The sequence below is a fragment of the Nasonia vitripennis genome, chromosome 3 (assembly GCF_009193385.2).
Source record: "Nasonia vitripennis strain AsymCx chromosome 3, Nvit_psr_1.1, whole genome shotgun sequence".
NCBI lineage: Eukaryota > Metazoa > Arthropoda > Insecta > Hymenoptera > Pteromalidae > Nasonia > Nasonia vitripennis.
Window position 1 is genome coordinate 2,996,445 of NC_045759.1, and position 19,260 is coordinate 3,015,704.

The following is a 19,260-nucleotide window of genomic DNA, read 5'->3' on the forward strand; positions in this document are numbered from 1 at the left end:
GTGGATACAGGGTTGCTGGTATGATTTTCTAATTCTCGTTATACGCTCAAAATAAAGAAAGTAGCGATTCGGCAAAATCAATATTTAACGAACCGCACTTTTCTCGCGTTCCATAGCAGCACGTCAGCAGCATCCAGTGCAGTATCCGTTCTGGCGTAAATGAGGGAGCTGCAAGCTGAAACGCTTAGCTGGCAAACACGGAGATAGTGTACAGCTCTGGCTGCTGCAGTCTCTCTTCTATCTCTCACGGCACACGCACACCTACACACACTGCTCGGGGTATAAATCCATAGACGAGCGAGGATCGAGTCACGGGACAGCTCAAAGATCCGCGCGCGCGATCGTCGCTCGGTCGAATCGTCGATATCAGCTGCGCGAGCTCCGATAAGCGAGCGGACTACCAGCACACACAAACGGAGCTTATTAGTGTAAAGGCGGAAACACTCGCAGGAGTTTACGCTTCGATGGAATTTATGCAGGCTTCCTGTATGTATGCGTATCTACGAAGCCAAACGTGCTCTGATGTTTGGACGTGCGGTGGGGCTGAGGTTTTATTTACAGTGACTGAATTGTTCAAGGTGTTAGGCTCGGGGGGTGTAGTTTAAATCGGAGAAGCTGATTTTCACTGTGAAAACTTCGTTTAGAGAGCCTTGCCTCAAAAAGCATACGAAATAATAACGCCTCCGAGGAGCACAAGTCACGGAGTAGAGAAACATATACACATCCCACGCAAGCTCGTCGGTCCAGCTCATTTCTAAATGAAAAGGCTGCAAGCCGCACGAAAAAATATGACGGGTAGCCCGTACGCTCTACCGCAATTCTCTCTCTCTCTCTCTCTCTCTCTCTCTCTCTCTCTCTCTCTCTCTCTCTCTCTCTCTCTTTCACACACTCATATACCGCGAGAGAATGCATCATTCAGCTGGCGCAAGCGCGCGTAATAATGCAAATAAAATTCCGGGTCGCCCCTCGCGTAATTTTCCGCAAGTTTAGTGCGCAGACCGGAAATGGAAATATAACGGCCGTCGCGCAGCCATTAGCAACGCGGATTTCGAGCCGCATCAAAGATGACAACGCCGACGACTGTCTCCTCCTCCTTCTCTTGTTCAATTATATTCTTGACGAGAGAGATAGAGAGAGAGAGAGAGAGAGAGAGAGAGAGAGAGAGAGAGAGAGAGAGCGCTAAAGTGAGACGTGGGAGGGCCGCTTTACGCGACTCGTAAACTCGGCCTCGAGATGGTTTCGGATTGTGTACGCATAAACGCGGAAAAAGACTTTGATTGCAGCGTATAGCTTTCATGCTAATGGGCCTCAGATCTTTACGAGGGCTGTTCCGAGACGGAAGAATCGCAGCTGATACTTTCTACCTCGTCATGGTTTATCATACGGAGGATACAGAGTTTGAGTTTTCATGGCACAATCAAAGCGCATCCGTAGCAACGATTCAAGACGACTACTACGACGACGATGATGATGATGATGATGGGTTACGTGCTCTACGACGAGATTTAAACTGCACTTATCGTCCATTATGCGATCCGGCGTATACGAACAATCAACTCCGAGCCACAGCTGTCCAGCTCGCGCACACCCGTCTCCTCTATACACTCGACATTACGAAGCCAAACGACAAAAGTACATACACATAGTCTCTCTCTCTCTCTCTCTCTCTCTCTCTCTCTCTCTCTCTCTCTCTCTCTCTCTCTCTCTCTCTCTCTCTCTCGGCCATTTATACAGCAAAGTGGTCAGTCCGAAGAAGACCTCGCCATAAATTTCACCGCGTCTCTTCCCTTTTTTTCTGAGCCCCCCGCGAGCGAGCGGGGATAACATCAGCGCGTGGGTGTATGGCGCAGCAGTGGTGGTGAACTCGAGCGGCAAAAAGGCCGAGCTGCGTCGGGACGCGCAGTCGCACGCGAATTCGCCTGGCAGAAAGAGCTGGAAAGTTAAATGGTCGCGCGCCGCAGTCGGTTGTGGCCGAAAAGTGAGGGAGAGAGGTTTTGTTGCGCTGTGTTACAGCTGGACTTTTTTGCGCATAGTTTGTTGATTTCGGCCGGGGATGAAGTGCTTGATTGGCCCGCATTGTAAATGCCAAATGCCTCGCTGAGAGACTGAATGAAAGAAAGTCTTCACGCACCTGGAGAACGCGTCGATAAAAATACGATAAATATATTCATGCGCGGCTCGAAACCCCGAATAAAAGAAAGGAGAAGTATCCCACGTAAAATAATAAAAAACGAATCACGCAAACATAAGGATCCCGAACTTCTCGCATAAATAAAAACTCGGCCCGCGAATCAGGCATTCAGAGAGAAGCGTAGAGCCTACAGACGCGCGGCTCGCGCGCAAAGCCTTCCGTCCAATAAAATTTCAGCGGCAGTATAGCGGCGCCGGATACACCGGCGTTGTCAGGAAGAGCTGAGAAAAAAAAAGAAGGAAAGCAAGCACACAGTAGCGCCTGCGGCTCTGGCTTTCATCGACTTTCCGTGGTCCTCTCGTATTTTTACCTTTTACTGCCTGTAAAGATCCGCGCGTACACGCTTTGGGAGGCCACTTATACGAGTGTGTGTGCGTGCGTTGATGGATGTATGGTATATACATGGCGAAACTTTCGAGGGGGTTATTCGTTAACATCTCGCGGGGAAAGGAGAAAGAGGGGATGACGAGACCTCGCGCGGCTCTTCCATTAGCAGCAGTTTCGCGAGCCGAAGTTTTGTCGGGAGTCTCTGTGATAAAAGCCGCAGACGAGGAGGTTTGTAAGATGCTGTACGGGGTAATTGCTTTTTGAAGTGTTTTCGCATTTTATTCCTCAAATTCTGGTAAATAAGCTAATTTCTTCGCGAATAGCGACATCGATCCATGAAATTCGCACACCTCACCAACCCGGTTCTCGCGAAAAGCTCGCAACGTTATCATCCGCAGGCGTCTATACACCTCGTCAAACAAAAAGCCACTCACGAGCAGCCCGCGCACCCCCATAACACTACGCCCCCCTCTCGAATTTCGCGCGAGCTTTCAGCGCCAGCTTCAATTTAATCCGCGAGCGCGAAGGAATTCCCAAGTGCCACACTCGTGCGCACGAAAATTCTCACTCCAAATCCACACCCCCGCTCTCTTTATTAGCCTTATAACAACGCGCGCGTGAATAAACGCCGGATTAATAAATTATAAAAGCGATTACCGCCTTGGGATAGCGTGAACGAGATTTTAATTCGACGGTAATTATCCCTCTTACGCGAGAGGGCGTATAATAAACTCTGGTTGTACGAGCTGATAATAATTCAATCGATTTTATATTCAATTAGCGTTATATAGAGCGATGATTTATCAGAGAAATTTTTCGGGTCGCGATCGTCACCTGGTTATACCAGCGGAGCTCGTAAACAGCGCGAAGAGCTGGAAACTTTTTTATCTCTGCACGGGGATTGCGAGGAAGGATGAAAGAACCGCGAGTCGTTGCATTAGCCTCTCGTTTGTCATAAAGTATGCGAACGAACGAGAGAAAGAAAGAGAGAAGGAAGAGTACTTAGGTTGGAAGTCGCCCAGGATGAAAGAAGGTGAGAGATTCTTTGGTCGAATTTTCAATCGTATACTAAAAAATGCATGTCTGAATGACCGACCGAAATTTCAAATTACCAGCTTCAAAAGCCGTAGTTTAAGCGCCCATTCACGAGAAATCACGAGCAAACAGCCTCACGCCTCGCAAATGAATTCGCTGCAGGATTCGTCATTGACAGTGCAAATATTAGAAGAAACACACACACGTCCTTGTCTTGACTTTGTTCCAACGCTGCGCGCTACATAGGCAAGGAAGGAACTCGTCAAGTTCCGATTTAATGCGCGTGGAAGGGCAAGTTTGCTCCCTTTTCCTTCCAGTCTCCAAAGGCGGCTAGATAAATAAAATTGAAGCATCTCCGCGCTACTGTATTCTCCTCTATACCAGTGTGTATTTATGGTGTACGTATATATATATATATATAAAACCGGCGCAATGTTTAATGCTCGGCGCACATGGCCCTTTTAAGAGGAGCTCTTTAAATGCTCTTCATGCCTGAATCATCTCGTCGGCAGAGTCGTCTTGAAATAGTAATTAACTCGGATTTTCCCGCGAGCTAGAGATACACACACACACACACACACAGTGCAAACCTTGATCGTGGAATCATATGGTTAAAAACACTATTCTTTCTTTTTATATAAAATCGAATATTCGTCGAATTTCGTAAAAAATTAGTATTCAAGATTCAAAGCCCTCGGCTTCCTAATTCTGTTCTTCGCCGATTCCCGCGGGGGAGAATCAATATCCCGCCCACGCAAAACAACTTCCTGTGCTTATTTATTCGGTTTGTCATCGTTAACTGCGAATATCAACATCCAGCGCCGGCGGGGTGCGGAGCTTCGTCAAACATTCCTTTTCCCAAAAATAACACACGCATGCGCCGTGTATCGGATGAGCGAAGCGACCGATAGCCTTTTTCTTTCTTTTCATCGACTGCAGTCTCCGCTTTCGAACGAAAGCCGGTGGCTTTGAAGAGTTTTCGGAACGGGCATGCGTTGATGGATTTTAAATAAATATCGATTTTGAAACGCTATTTTAACGATATACGTTATATTTTATATATACACCCCGACCGTACAACTTTATCTCCTCCAGTAGACATACGTGCTCGCACACACTCGTCCCTCTGTATACAAACGGGCTCGCGAAGTTTAATTCGCGCTTGCGCTCATCTCGTGATTGGCCCGCCGGCGCTTTTTTGCCCGTGACGCTCGAAATCGCTCTCGATCGAGTTATCGCCTGAAAATATCGAACTTTTACCAAGGCTGTAGGCGCTGCAGCCATTTTCGCGCGAATTAATACTTTACGGCTCTTATAAAACTCTGCCCCGAGCTTTTCGCTCGCGAGAACTAATGGGCTCTATATCGCGAATATAAAAGCGCTTCAGAAAATCTTGAGCGGCGGCGAGTTCCGATGATTTTCGTTTATGGCTGGAATTCTCTTAAAAATATACGGCGCTTCTTTCGCCGGAATATGCCGGAGCTTTCTTCTTCTTCTTATTCGGCTTATTGTCATTCAATGCCGAGCGCTTATTTCCGCTGATGCTTATGGTATTGGGAATCAAATTTGTACTTTTTTGCGTCGTATCGATTCTCGGTTTTTTACGGCATGAAAAGAGGTTGAAGAGGATGAGAAGAAAAATTTTAAGAGGCATTGTTCGACGCCTTTGTCTTAATAACCCGATGGATATTGCTTATTCATAGCTCCGATGCTCGTCTTTCTTTTTCTCGCGCGTGTAAAGGTTGGCGATCCGCCGACTGGCCTTCGCTCCAAAGCTTCAACTTTGCAGGCTAGCGCCGACAGGTGGCGCATGGGCCTTTTTCGGCTTCCTCCATCTCAATCGACGCGTTGAGTGTTGATATAGCGGCGTCTTGTGTCGGCCAGCTGGAGCCGCTCATGCTGTAACTGATTTCGTTGAAATTCCTTGATATTTCAATTTCCTACTCGAGTATTCAAGTTTTACATTTCTTACATCTCAAGTTCATATAGCAGCCGAACAAGCGTGGCGCAATTAAATTCCCGATTACGTCCTGAAAAGGAGCTACTATGGGGAGCTCGCGCGAGCCCACATCCGAAAACAATATAACGAGAGACGAAAAAGGAGCCAATGACGCAGCGATGGCATTTCCGTAATACACTCATACATTTATTCAGCGCTATCACGGGCCATTGCGTTTCCAGAGCCGTATAATATTCCCCGGTTATGCTACTACTATGCTCGCCGCGTAAAATAACGTCAGCTGGACAATGTCGCGCCGATTGCGCTGCGTGAAAGGGGGCTGAGAGCCGCCACAGCTCTCTATATGTATGTATAATGTATATACACGCGTGTGTGTGGGCGTTTTTCTCGGGGCCATTTTCGGTACTTTACGCGAACCGGATATTGGAGCGTAATTTTTTTCTTTCGACCTTTTATACTATTGCGCCATTGCAACGTAAGGCTGCATGTATATTCATTGGCTTTGAAAGCACCAGCGAACAAAGTTAATAATAACGAAACAGTACAGTATTTTCCGCTCCGTCTTGTTCGAGCGCACAATCGCAGAGCTTCGGGGCAAAGTGAGCATTTCTTAATAAAAATTCCTCCCTGGTAGCTGCTCTGGGAGAAAAAAATTCCATTATTTCGCAAAACTATATACGTACGAGCTTTGTTTATACGTATGCGTGTACGCTTGTCTTGCGGAAAAAGTATAGCATTCTGCGAGATTATTAAAACGCGTGCACAGCTCTCCGGTCGCATTATGCGGGAGCTTGTCCGGCTTGGCCTCTATTACTTTTTAGCGAAGCATACGACGAGTGCAGGACATAGTGCGGATGTGCTCTTCTTTCGAGGGACGAAGTTGCGCTGAAACTTGCATGACCCGTGAGTAGGGCGTATGAATGGCAGGCTAATTATAATAAGTGCGATGGGAAATTATGGTTGAGAGTTTGAGCGGGAAATTCAAATTTTTGAAAGGGTACATTTTTAGAGCACTCGAGGCATGGCAGATAATTAACGTGAACAAAAGGTAGCGCATGAGTTTTTAAATTATTTTTAATTGCGTATTTTCAACGAAATACTGAATGGATTTGTGTACGAAAAAATATTTTGCAAATATCTTACAAAAGATTGGATGAATTTAACACTGTTGTGTATAATCAAGCTCTCTGCGCGGAAATTTCACGTCCATCGTTAATGAATTTGACGCTTTTGGGCGAAATTAAGAAAAATTATTTCTGCGAAAATTCCACGCCTGTGCAAACCATCCCGTCATTCAAACAATTTCACCATCACCTTACGCTCCTCGGCATCTTTTTTCCGAACAACGATTCAGTTACATTCCGCGCTCTCGGTTAAAATATCGTTGCGCGACTCCGTGGAACGTAAAATATCCCAGCGCCGCGTCTTATTCGCGCCTCTCGCATTCTTCTCTCCAGCTGACACTGTGCGGCGGGCTGAGGTATACCTATGGATAGCGTAAAAATTACGAAAGAGACGCCGCCGGCGGCGTAGTATAATCTAAGTTTAGCTCGAGTGCGAACTCGTCAGCGGCGGGCCATTTCTGCACGCGCACGTGGCCATGCGCGTAGAGGCCGGTAATTTTAAAGTCGCTCGCGACGTCGCTGCAGCGCAGGGACACGAAGGGAGAGGGCGATGCACGCGCGTACTTTTGATGTTTATCGAATGCAACGACGAGTCTGCGACGCGAGGAGAGAGCTTTTCGACTGTGCGCTTGTTTGGAGGCTTATATGCGGTGTTTATGGCTGTGTTGCGCGAGGAATTTTATTCGCGAGATTCTTGTCTGGCTCTGTGTACTGGAGATTTTTTGCTTTTTTTAATTTGCGTACGTGTTGAAAGGGGAGAATTCAAACAATGGAAAATCTCTCTCGACGTTTCATCACGAGCTAAATAATGAGTATTATTGAAAAACTTCTATTTTAGTTCGTTCCGTTGTGCTCCGTGCTAATTGAATTTTTCAATAGAATTTTTTTTCACACTTGCAATTAAAAATTTCGCTTTGTTGCCGAAAACTGCTGGACTGTGCATTGAAAATGTTTTCAGTAAATTTTCGTAAAATACTAACTAATATAAAATTTAGCGAGCAATCAACCCGTCGCTAAATTTTTATCGAACAAACACATCAAATTGCCATTCGCCCGCGCAAACCTCCCCTAACAAAAACGTCATCGCGTTTCCAATCGCCACAATCAAAATGCTCGCAAGAGAACAATCCTTACGTCCGCATCAGGCCCCTTCGACGTCCAATTAACGAGCCTTCATTTCGCCGTTAGCGATAACATTTATCGCGCGCGGATTGCCCGACCAACGTAGCCGCTCTATATACTTGTGCGCGCCACGTGTCAAGCACATTGCGCTTGATTGGTATTGAGCAGCTCACTGGTGGCAGCCAGCCGTCAGTCAGGCTGCAGGTATAGGTACGGAGCGAAGCGAGGTGTATAGCCCCGCACAGCAGCGCAGTGTGTGTATGGACGTCGAAGGGCTGCGAGAACGGCCTTCGACCAGATGTGCGCGTCGGGATAGCTGCCCGCCTATAAAGGTCCTGTTGACTGCGCGAGAGGACATCTGGAGCGCACGGGGACGGTATGGAGTATACTGCAGCCTGGGCGTGGGTGGTAATGTCCTTGTCTCTGCGGATCTCTCAGTGTCCGCGTGTTGACCGCTCGTAAAAGTATGGTTAGTCATGGGATTGCTGCTGAGAGCGGGGAAAGCGCTACTTGAAAGCAGTATACTTCGACGAAGGGTTAGCGTTTTTATAATTTGTTGGATAAAAATCGAGCAAACTGAGCTAATAGCTTTAGTAAAAAATCGCTACACAGCAATTAATTAGCGCCCAGGCACAGCCTCTCGGTACATTTGCACACGCGTTTATACAGCGTCGCGCTGCGGTGTCAGCCGTACACGCGCTGCTTGAAAACGCAGTCACGCTCTCTTCCATCCCACACACACACGTAGCGATGTATTCCCAGGTAGCCGTAAGAGCATCAGATGCTTATCTGGACCTCTCTCTCTCTCTCTCTCTCTCTCTCTCTCTCTCTCTCTCTCTCTCTCTCTCTCTCTCTCTCTCTCTCTCTCTCTCTGCCGCGACATTTTTTTCTCCGTATTATACTCTTTCATTGCACAACGTACGCCTATACAGGCGCGGAGTTACACGTGTTCCGCGCGAGGCTGCAGCGACGCAAAACAACGAAAGGGAAAGAGGTGCGGAGGAGGACGTGCCGACAGGAGCTCCATTTGCTTTATTCGGCTCTTTTTCACGGCGGCAGGCGCTGCAGCGGGTTAATGGAAGTCTCTGTGCCAACAATAAGCTTAGCGAGGACTGGATTTGGCTTAGCGAGTGATTTTTTTTAAGGGGGCTTTGGATACTTTTTTTGGTAGGCTGGAGGTGTTTACGATGAAATATTCCCGGCGGAGCTTTTTCGTTTTGGCAGCCGTGTAGTTTTTGGTTGAGGAGGTTAGCTCAAGTGGTTGTAAGCGAGAAAATGTAATTAAATTTAGCAAAATACCTTTCATTTTGACAATCAAACGTGAAGCAACAATCGAGTTTGCTGAAATGAAGAGCGTAAATTTAATACAGTGATTTCTCGAGAAAAACACGAAATTTTCATTACGCTCTAGAAAGTTCGCCGCTAACGATATAGGGTGTGTTCCTTTATTGTCCCGAAAGAGAGCCCCGCGACATTACGGAGCATTCCAAAATGAGCAAAAAAGTGATTTTGGGCTGGCTCTCCCCCCCCCCCCATTTTTTCTCCGCCACCGGCCAATTTAAAAATCAACAGCTCTCCTTCGTCTCTTCTTTTCTCTCTCTCTCTCTCTCTCTCTCTCTCGCATTACACGTGTTTTCGTACGCTCGCGCGTGCCGCTGCAAAACAAAACAACTTCGAAGCAGTGCATACCGTACAGCGCATCCCGCGACCCATCCCAAAGAAGACGGCACGAGTGAAGGCTCTGCACATGTGTATATACATATATAAGTATAAAACACACGGCAGCGCCAGCAGCCCGTGACGTCACGAGAGAGAAAGAGAGAGAGAGAGAGAGAGAGAGAGAGAGTGAGTGAGAGAGAGAGAGAGAGAGAGCGACTCTCGCACGGCGCTGGTGGCGCGCGCCGCAGTCAGTCGCGCGCCGACCGCCGCAACGTCAAGCACGGCTCTTCCGTTGTCGTGCGTTCTTGAGTCCTCTCGCCGATGTGCCGCATTGCGCGCGCTTCTCTTCTCTCGGGTTTTTGATGAAAAGTCGTTCTTGAGTCACAGAGGGATAAAAATAAAAAAAACAGTGGTGAACAGTGTGCGCGGTTTCGAAGGTGGTGACGCGTATGGTGATTGGTTGCTAGTGCGGAAAATGCATCCGTGGTAACGAGTGTTTTGGATGTAAACACACGAGTAATCCAAGAACGTCGTGCATTTCACGGAAGAGGGTGAGAGCCGGTCGAGTGCGCGCTTCCATCGATCGGCGGATCTTTGTTTTGAGGTTATAAGCATAGTGGATTCTGTCGTCCGGGGAAACGGACCTTATTCCGAAAAAAGAAGGCAATCGTCGCGTGTGTTTACTGTGTGCATAAGCGAGGAGATCGATATAGGAGATGTAAATTTCCTGCGCCCGAGAGGAATAAAAAAAGGAAGGAGAGATCCTCGCAGATTCAACCTCCCGTGGGATCAACCAGCGAGAGAGAAACTTTACGAGATTGACGCCCTCGTCGTCGGGGACGATTTCGAAGCCGCGGGATTATCCACATCAGCTCGGCTCCTCCTGCTTTCAATTATCCGAGTGCATAATAGAAGAATAATAATAACACACGTGTGCTCCAGTGCGACGCTATGAATGCTTCCTCCTGTGGTTGACAATTTCCCGAGGATTTTTTAGCCCCGATCAACGACAACATGTTGGCGCTCATCCTGGTCCTGGGCCTCGCGGCCACCGCCTTCGCCGACAATTTAGGTGAGGCTTACGTGCATAGTTCATTTTCCTGGAATTTTTAGAGGATAAACACGCGACATTCGAGCCTCTGCCGCAAAGTTGTAGCGGCTGCTGTGGAAAGTTGCTGACCTACTGCGTGCAAAGAGCCTTTGTATACTGTATTGTGCTCTCCTGGAGCTTGAAAAATTCAGACGTAGCGTGAATTCTTCATCGCTCGAGGTACAGGGTATACCATAACGTCGCGTGTACACTCGGCGAGTAGTCGCCGGGGACTTAATTAATTATCCGCAAACAGCTTTTTCAAAAGTTTTAAGCGCATTACGAAGCCATTGCGGCTGACCGGATTTATACGCTCTTTTCCGACTTTCGACTTCCCGATACACCTTCTGCTCGATTAATCCAACACTCAAAGGCGTTCGTTCTCGACTTAAATAAGCGTCGTTATTTATCGATCCTCCCCGACGAGAACACATTATTCAAATTTGTCTTTTCGCACGAAATTTCGCGAGATAGACGCGCGACGACGACTGCACTTCACAAAGAGAGACGCGACGCCTAAACAAGCTACGCGACGACATCGTCAGGCAAAAGTTTCCTTGCCTTCGTTATGTTGTCCCCCGATGAATTGAAGACGCTCTCGAGTCTCTTAATGTCGTTCGCGACTTCGATTGTCGAGATGAGGTGCAGCAGGAGGAAAATCGACGTCGGGCTTCTCGACAACTGGGTCGGGACTCGAGAGTCTGATGGGATATTATGCTGAAAAAACAGACGCCACGCGTTCTCGGAATTCTCGGCCGCGTGCGTATTAAGCGCGCGATTATCGTTTCCAACCGAGAGCTCTATTTTTAATAATAAGGGCTGTGATCGCAGTGGGTCAAGTGCGAGAGGTGCGCTTGGAAACAATGCGTAAACTTGCTTCGCGTATGAGTATACGTATGCGTGGGGAGTGTCGACGTTGCATGCATACGTGACTCGCACACCTGGGGGCATCTTTATCGGCGAACGCAATCTAATTACAAGACACGTAGTCGCGCGTACGTCTTGTACGTGGAAGCATGCGAAAAATGCCGGGGGTAATCTATTCCGATGTAAGTGTATACAATGTAAACGAATGTCGAGTGGATATATTCAATAAACCCGACGTTTTTTAACCGAAAGCTTATATTCCTCGATACAAACCGTGTCACGCGAGACTCGAGGCAATTAAAAGCAGCATTAATTGTACATCCGTATAACATTCCCGCGCGCGCAATCAAACGCGCAATTTGTATCGCGCTCAGCAGCTCTGGCTAATAATATATCGCAAGCTCATTGTCAGTCAGGAGGTCATTACCGTCGATATAATTGGCGACCTGGAATTTAATTAAAAACTAATACAGCTGATGCGTTGCGTGATTTCTGAGAGTAATGGGGATCACCGATCCATTGGTTGAAATCAGTGCGCGAGATGATAGAAAAATTACGTATTTGTATCCAATCGAAGAGACATAATGCGCATATTAAACGAAATTAATACGAAAATTTCAGTCGTCCCGTCGGCTAAGAGACACTCGATTTTTCCAATAATCCCCCCGCGCGCGCGGGCGTTCTTATTGTGCCAATATTTACGAGGCCCCAATACGAACTTTATTAAAAAATACCGCGCGATCCGAGCTGATCTCTGTCTCTCTCTCTCTCCCTAGACGTGAGAGAGGAGTCCGACTTCCATAAAGTTTTTCATCCCTCAGAAATTTCGTCAGCGCTATACACGCGTTTTTTTCGTGAACGCGCGCACAGCCATATCAAAAATCGCTCTCGAGGAGAGAAAATATCCATCGGTGACTGATAGCGTCGATGTATGTATATTGGGAAGAGAAAGAGGGGCTGCCACGAGAATTGAGTTATTCGCGAAATTGAGAAGAATGGAAGCGAATGCCTTTTCTTCTCGTGTGTGTGTGTGTGCGTGTAACGTCTTCTCGAGAAAGAGAGAATACAGGCGCGCGAATTCGGTATTTTTTTTTCAGTGCCAACTGGCTTATGAAAAATTCGCTCGTATTTTATCCACACACGCGGCGGCTGTCAGAGAAGGGCGCAATTTCCGCGTTATAAATTCGTTGAATTAATATGCTGCGTGTGGATAATGAAAACCGATGTGTGTTGCTCGCTCGTAGTAGGTATCCTCGAAGCGTAACATTTTCACTCGCGAGAGCTTTTTTCGTATACAAACGGGAGTAAAAATATATTTCAAAATATGCGCGCGAAAATGACCGTCGGCTTCGTATACGCGGCAAAAGAAAAAAGACGCATTTTGTTTACGTTATGAATTTAAAAGGGTTCTTCACTCTGTGTCTCGACTCTCGTGTGGGTGTATGCTTTTTCCCTCTTTCACTTTTCCAGGTGAGCGAAAGAACTTTTAGGTATGTGTATACTCTCATACTGCGTACATTCTCATACTGTGTACACACGCCCACACTCCATTATCCCGCAATTATTCCCGGCGTTCTGATACGCGCACCGCATTCTTGTTCTATATTATGAAACACCTTGGCTTCCGAGAAAATACGATTTATTTTCCCCGCAAAGACCTACTTAATCGTGCGTTTACCTCTGTCGGCCTTGAGCCAGCCTCTCCTGATTTCCCTCGATAAAATTAACAACAAGCTTCGGTTGTATAAAAAGCCAATAATCCGTTTAACGCTAACGCGGACAACTTTCCTCTGTACCGCAGAGGCAGTTTTTTTCTCTCGCACTCGAGTAGTCTTCGATACACGGGTCGATGGAGCGAGAGGTGTGCCGGTTCGCACGCGACGCGAATGAAATCAACAGAGCGGGGTCGTGGCCCCCTAAGGCGCGATGATGATGCTGACGCTGCTGCAGGAGAATATAATTAGCCCTGGTGTCTTTTCTCTTCGGAGCGTATCCGAGGCATTTTCATAATGCGTCGATGACGCGGCCCGAAGGGAGATAGATGCCGTGGCTCTGAGGGATGATACCTTAATTGACTGAGATTTTTATGAATCGTGTCGTAGGAGGATGGCGATGATGTCGTTTGGAAAGCGGGGTTATTTTTTGCGACGGATAATCGTGAGAGATGGTTCGTTTTAATCACGCTGAAGTTCTCTGGAAGTAGCATCGAGTTTGCCGTTTGAAATTAATATTCCGGCTCGCGCGACTGCGATTAATTATTACACAGCCGGAGGATTAATGCGTTTAATATAATTGTGTTGAGGGAGCCGTCGACGTTTTAATTTCGATGATGTATGTGCGAGTTGTCGCCCATCGTGTTTCTTTGGCGCTCGTGACGATTTGGTGAAACTTAGTTGGCCAAGTCCAATTTGCTTGTTAGTCGCGTCGCCGATCGTTAATATATTAGACCGGCTGAACTTGCCTCAAAGGCGCTAATTACGTCAGTTCTGTCGGGAGAGATAGAGACAGCGACGATGATCATGTGCGGAAACTAATATATTGACAATACCCGGTCGTTAGTGGATACGCGTATAAGATGAAGCTATCTGTAGCAGCTGTTTATTTTGCAGTAATGATCTTGATTGATATTCGATATAAACGCGAGGAGAATCGGATTTATGAGTTGTGATAATTTTCTAAATAACTGTAGTGTAGTGATAGACGTCTGATTTGATTTGATGAGGAGGAGTAGTTTCCGTCGGGCGAATTTTAGTGGGGCTTGATTTGGCATATATCTTACTGAAACTTGGTTATTAGAAATTTGACAGTAAAAATTACTATCTCGGATGATAATTTGGTAACAGACTCGGATGCTAGTAATTTTTACTATCTTTTATAGTAAAATTCACTATAAGAGATATTAATATTTACTATCTCAGATAGTAAAAATTGTTACGGCTTTCAAAAGACTTAACTTTTACTACCTAAGATGGTAAAATGTGCTATAAAATGTGGGAAAAATTATAATATTCTCAGCCGGTAAAGTTTGAATTTAATTTTTTTTCTGCGCTAATCAGTATTTTAGTTGACATTTTACGTTTATTTTATTATAATAAGTTTCTGTATCTATTGATTTAACTTTATTATTTATTAATCTTCTTTCATTTTTATTAACTTTAGTTCATACATCATTTAATACGTCAGATATTTTGAAATTTTGTACGTAACAGATCTGTTTAAGTAAATGGTCAGCGCACTCGACTTTCACGCCGGAGCTCCATGGTTCGATTCCCGACGCCGCAAACAAAATTTAAGCTCTTTCTTTCTTCAAAATAGCATAATAATAAATAATAAAAGCGCGAAGTATCTGATAGGTGTAAAATAGAAATAATATCCCAAATAGTAATTTCTACTATCAAATTTTTCTCAGTGTTGTGGCTGGAGTTGCAGGAAGGACCTCTAATTGTAACGGCTAATTCGAAGAGTCTTCTTGATTAATTAACTTAACGTTGACACCGATAGCTTATTAAATCATTTTCTAAAAGGAAAAACCACCTCGTCATCGCAATTCCAATCTCCTCTCGAAATGAAATCCAGCACAGCCCACAAGGTAAACACAGCTTTCAGGCCGAGCAAACCCTCTTCATATGCCCATGACCCTGTATTTCCGAAAAACCGGTCGCAGCAGCAGCTTTCGATATATGATATCCTTCCACACCGACGCGCTCTCGACTTTGATCCGTCCGAAGCCGACGGGGGACACGTCGTTAATCATAACGATCTCCTCGCGACGTAAGCTACTTAAGTCGGGCGACTCGCCGCGACGAATAAATCTGCGCCTGTCGCTCGCATCGATCCGCCGCCGATAAATCACCGCGGCGGGGGATTTCGAGATCTCAAGCATGCAAAAACTGGAAAATCGCGTAAACCAGGCCGTGTATGTATCGTAGCGACGAGAGCCTTCTTCTCTCCCGGATTATAAGGAAGCGTGTAATTCATACGATTTTCTTCGATTGATAAACCAAAAAGGTGAGCTTTGAATAATTAATCAGCCGTCCCTAATAAAATAATTCCAACGAGCTGACACTGCCGTCTCCGCTGCAAATAGCTTCGCGGGAGAGAGCAGAGAGTAAAATGAACAGGGCGAATGAAACGAGCGAACGCGTCAAAGTTGGAAGCGCCGGATGAAATATTAGCTTTCGCGAACTTTTCAACTTTCCCCGCGGCCGTTAATCAAACAAAAAATAATATATAAAACACACACAGCCGCAGCTCGAATTTTCATGCATCGGACTCTCCCTCCCTATCTCTCGGAAATAAACGAGTGTTTCAATAACTCGGGCGCGCGATAATCCAAAAGTCTCGCCGCTGCCGCGAACTCGATTAACCCTTATCGATAATTATACGGGGCGCGGATCTCCATTAGAGCGTGACCGAGTGACACCACCAACTTTCCCTGATTTTTTCTTCCAAACAATCCCGCGCGAGAAACCAATCACGAACTCGCTCTTTTTCTGAGAAGAAAAAAGGAAGAAAGGAGCTTCTTTCTCGCGGATCGAAATTATTGTTAGAGAACTTCCTCTTCAACTGTCATCCGCCGAGATCCTCTCATAAAACTTGAACCGGCACGGCGGCGGCGGCCGAGGAGGTAATTAAGCTCCGAGAGTCGAGAGGAAAACACCTTCGCCTTGGAGGAGGACTACTAACTGCATCGTAAATTACGCGGGCCGGAAATGTCGCGAAACTTTCCATCGATATAAATATAGGAGAAAGAGAGAGAGAGAATCGAGGGGGTCCTCTCGTAAATTCGCATTATAATTGGCGCGCGATTCGAAGAAAAGCGGAAATTGAGACTCTCTCAGAGAGGACTTTTTAAATGTTCGATTTCGGCACTAAATCGCTGCCCAGGAGAGAGGGCTTGCTGACCGTCGAGTAGATGTATATATCTATATGCAGTATACTCGCTTTGCTCTGCCGAATAGGTATATGGGGAGAACTTTTACATTATTCTGCGATTTTCCAAATTCTCGACATTCCAGGCTCGACAGGGCGGGAGAAGTTTAAAAGTCATTTGCGAGCGCTGTGCTGCTGCTGATGGATCGACGTTCGATGTAATTTGATATCGAGTCATCGTTAACCGATGAATCAGTGTTACGCATTGTATTTTGTTGAAAATTCCAGCTTGTTTCTCTCTTTATTAGAGGGTGAAATTTCAAATTTTACAATTTCGAACTACTCGAGCGACGTTCAAATATTTTCTCTAGAAGATGGCACACAACAGCATGTCCGAGATCCAAAGCCCGCGGCGGCGGCAGAACTTCAAATCGCATTTAAAAACCTGTACACTGTGTGCAGATAGCCGCGAACACGGCGCCGGAAAATCTAAATGCAAATAGACGCGCAGTCGCTTTGTAGCACTCAACCCGTCGCGCCAGAAAAAAACTCTCCGCCGCGCAGCATTACTACTTCGGCGCGTGTAGAAGTGGATTTTCGAAAAAATCCAAATTGAGCCGGAAGTTTCGGATGTCGCGCACGACGAACTCTCTCAAGAATTATGTTTTTTTTTTGTTTAGTTGTAATAGTGCACAGTGTCCGATTTACACGCGTGGATTTACAGCGCAGCAGCAGAACTTTCGCGGAAGAGCCGTATAGTAAAATTTGATAACCGTCCCCGTGTGTTTTTTTGCCGGCCGTGTTTTATCTACTGAGGAGAGGGACGCGCGGCCGGAAAAAAGGTATTTCGAGGAAAAAATCCGCGAGCGGTCGAGAGCGCGTGTTGTTTGACGATGTAGTATTAAGTGTCGTGCGGGGAGAGTAATCGTTGTACGCTTGACTCGTGTTTTACGCGACGTTCAAGCCGTTTGAAAAAAATCGTATATTTTTCGAAAATTAAAATAAACTACAAATTGATCTCAACTTCCTCTACCCCATCTCGCGCAGATAATTCTCGCGAAATTTCCACATATTATCTCATCAAACAGTCAAACACGGGTGGAAGCTCAGTGCGGATATATGTATTCCATCAGCTCGGCGAAATTCGTTTGAGCCCTCGCGTATGATTTCGTTTGCTCGCGTTCTCAAGCATGCACATGCAATAATCATCTCCTTCTCTCTCCCTGCCCCTCTCATAACCCAATAACTTTCTAATCGAGCCCGCGGTATATACCAACTCAAATATTGACGGTCACGAGAGCCAAAGGAAGTCCTGCGTGCGTCGCATATACATACAATCCAGTCCCTCTGACGACCGTCCTCTGCGCGAATACGTGCCGGAGAGAGGGACGAACTTCCGGGGCGTAAACAATGCCGCGGCGCATGCATAATTAATCGGCCGGTTCGACGGTTTCCTAATAGCCCCGAAGCCCGATCTCGTCGATTACGAGCTTAAGGAGTATCTCCCTCTCTCTTTTTTCGGCGTGATTTCGCCGATTCGTATATAAGTACACACGGCTGAGGGAATTTTACAGCGCGTGAGATGCGTTATTGCTTCCTCCGTGCTTATTCATGAAGCGCACGTGCATCCGCTGGTCTTTCGGGGAAGGCGTGAGCTTTTTGGAAGATGTTTTTTACGAGCCTGCCCGAGAGTTTCGTGCCGCCGAAGTAAAAGATAAAAGCGCTGAATAAATCGCGCAGGGAGATAGAAGCCCGTTGGAATTTCAATACAGTAATCCCAAACCCGTACACTGATCGCAGCCAGCTTATATCATCGATATCTCCTCGTAAGAATCTCCGCAAAGTAAATCAGCGAACTTTCCTCGAGAAAAAAATCCGCGCGGAAAAGTCGAAAAGGATGGAGATCCCTCGTGGTGTATAGGTACAGGGAAGAAAAAGGACGAGTCAGCTGAGAAGAAGAAGAAGAAGAAACTTTGGCGTACATACGCGCGGCATGTCGAGCTGCTAGGGAGAACGACATTAGAGGGAATCGCTTTATTATGCATGCGCGGGCAATCGTTAAGGGAAAGTTTCGCGGCCTATTCTCTTCCGCGCCTTCCGCGCTTCCGCTGCTGTAGGCCAGACGACAGATAGAAGAGTCAAGAAGGAAAAGCTTCGACTTACGGCTGACCCCGAGTGGAAGCACTCGGGGATGGTATTGGCAATCTGCTGGGGATTTAGCGGTTATTTTTTTTTAGTGAAAGCGCTGATTGAACTCGTTACTTATTGTTTGTTTTGCGTTTGGCTGGTTTCAATCGAAGTTTTATTTTTACAATTTAACAATCAGTATTGGAGATCCATTTTTCACTCTGCGAAATGTGCAATATTTAATTTAAATTCGCAGCAAAAGGTTACAGCCGGGTGCGCATTTGTCAGAAAAAAAAAACATTCCATGGTCTTTCATATCCTTGTTGAACACACCACGTATGAATGAAGCGACGCGACAAACGCCCGCAATCGAAATGAAGAATCAAAAGATGAACACAATAATCTAGTTATATTCACGCGGCTGGAGGTGAACCGTCAGGCAGTTTGTCGGAATTGGCGATTCGAGAAATAAAATACAGCGTTGGTCGTCGGCGTGCGCGCGCCAGCGCAACCCATAAACCGCGCGCTTATGTCTCGTCAATACGTGACATTTGCATTTGCATGCACCGTACTATCGATAATTCCCATCTCTATCGCAGTCCTAAACTAGAGGATTACGGCTGTATTCGGTTTAACTTTTCGTTTGAAATTTGCGTATTAAAATTTTTAATACAATCAAGTATACCACAAGGAAACTTTTCAAAACAGTGCATTTCACAAACCCACAATACATCCGACCCAAAATCTGTAACAAATCAATACAATCCGTTCTATATACGCTTGGAAACAAAAAGCCCTCGCAAACCGCATCTAATCCGCGCATCTATTTAACCGCGATCTCCTCCAGCCACAATCGCACATACATTACCATGCCTCGCCCCCTATC

General features: G+C 46.3%; 1 protein-coding gene across 2 annotated transcripts in view; it reads left to right on the forward strand.

Annotated features, from left to right (window-relative positions):
* Window positions 1-9,668: 9,668 nt before the first annotated feature.
* The window catches only part of LOC100678597 (protein eva-1 homolog C), a 148,912-nt gene continuing 139,320 nt past the window's right edge, over window positions 9,669-19,260 (forward strand). For both annotated transcript variants that reach the window (XM_008205800.4, XM_031926297.2), the window contains exon 1: window positions 9,669-10,490. In XM_008205800.4, coding sequence (XP_008204022.1) covers window positions 10,433-10,490 — 58 coding nt within the window. In that variant the 5' untranslated portion in view covers window positions 9,669-10,432. The remainder of the gene's footprint in view (window positions 10,491-19,260) is intronic.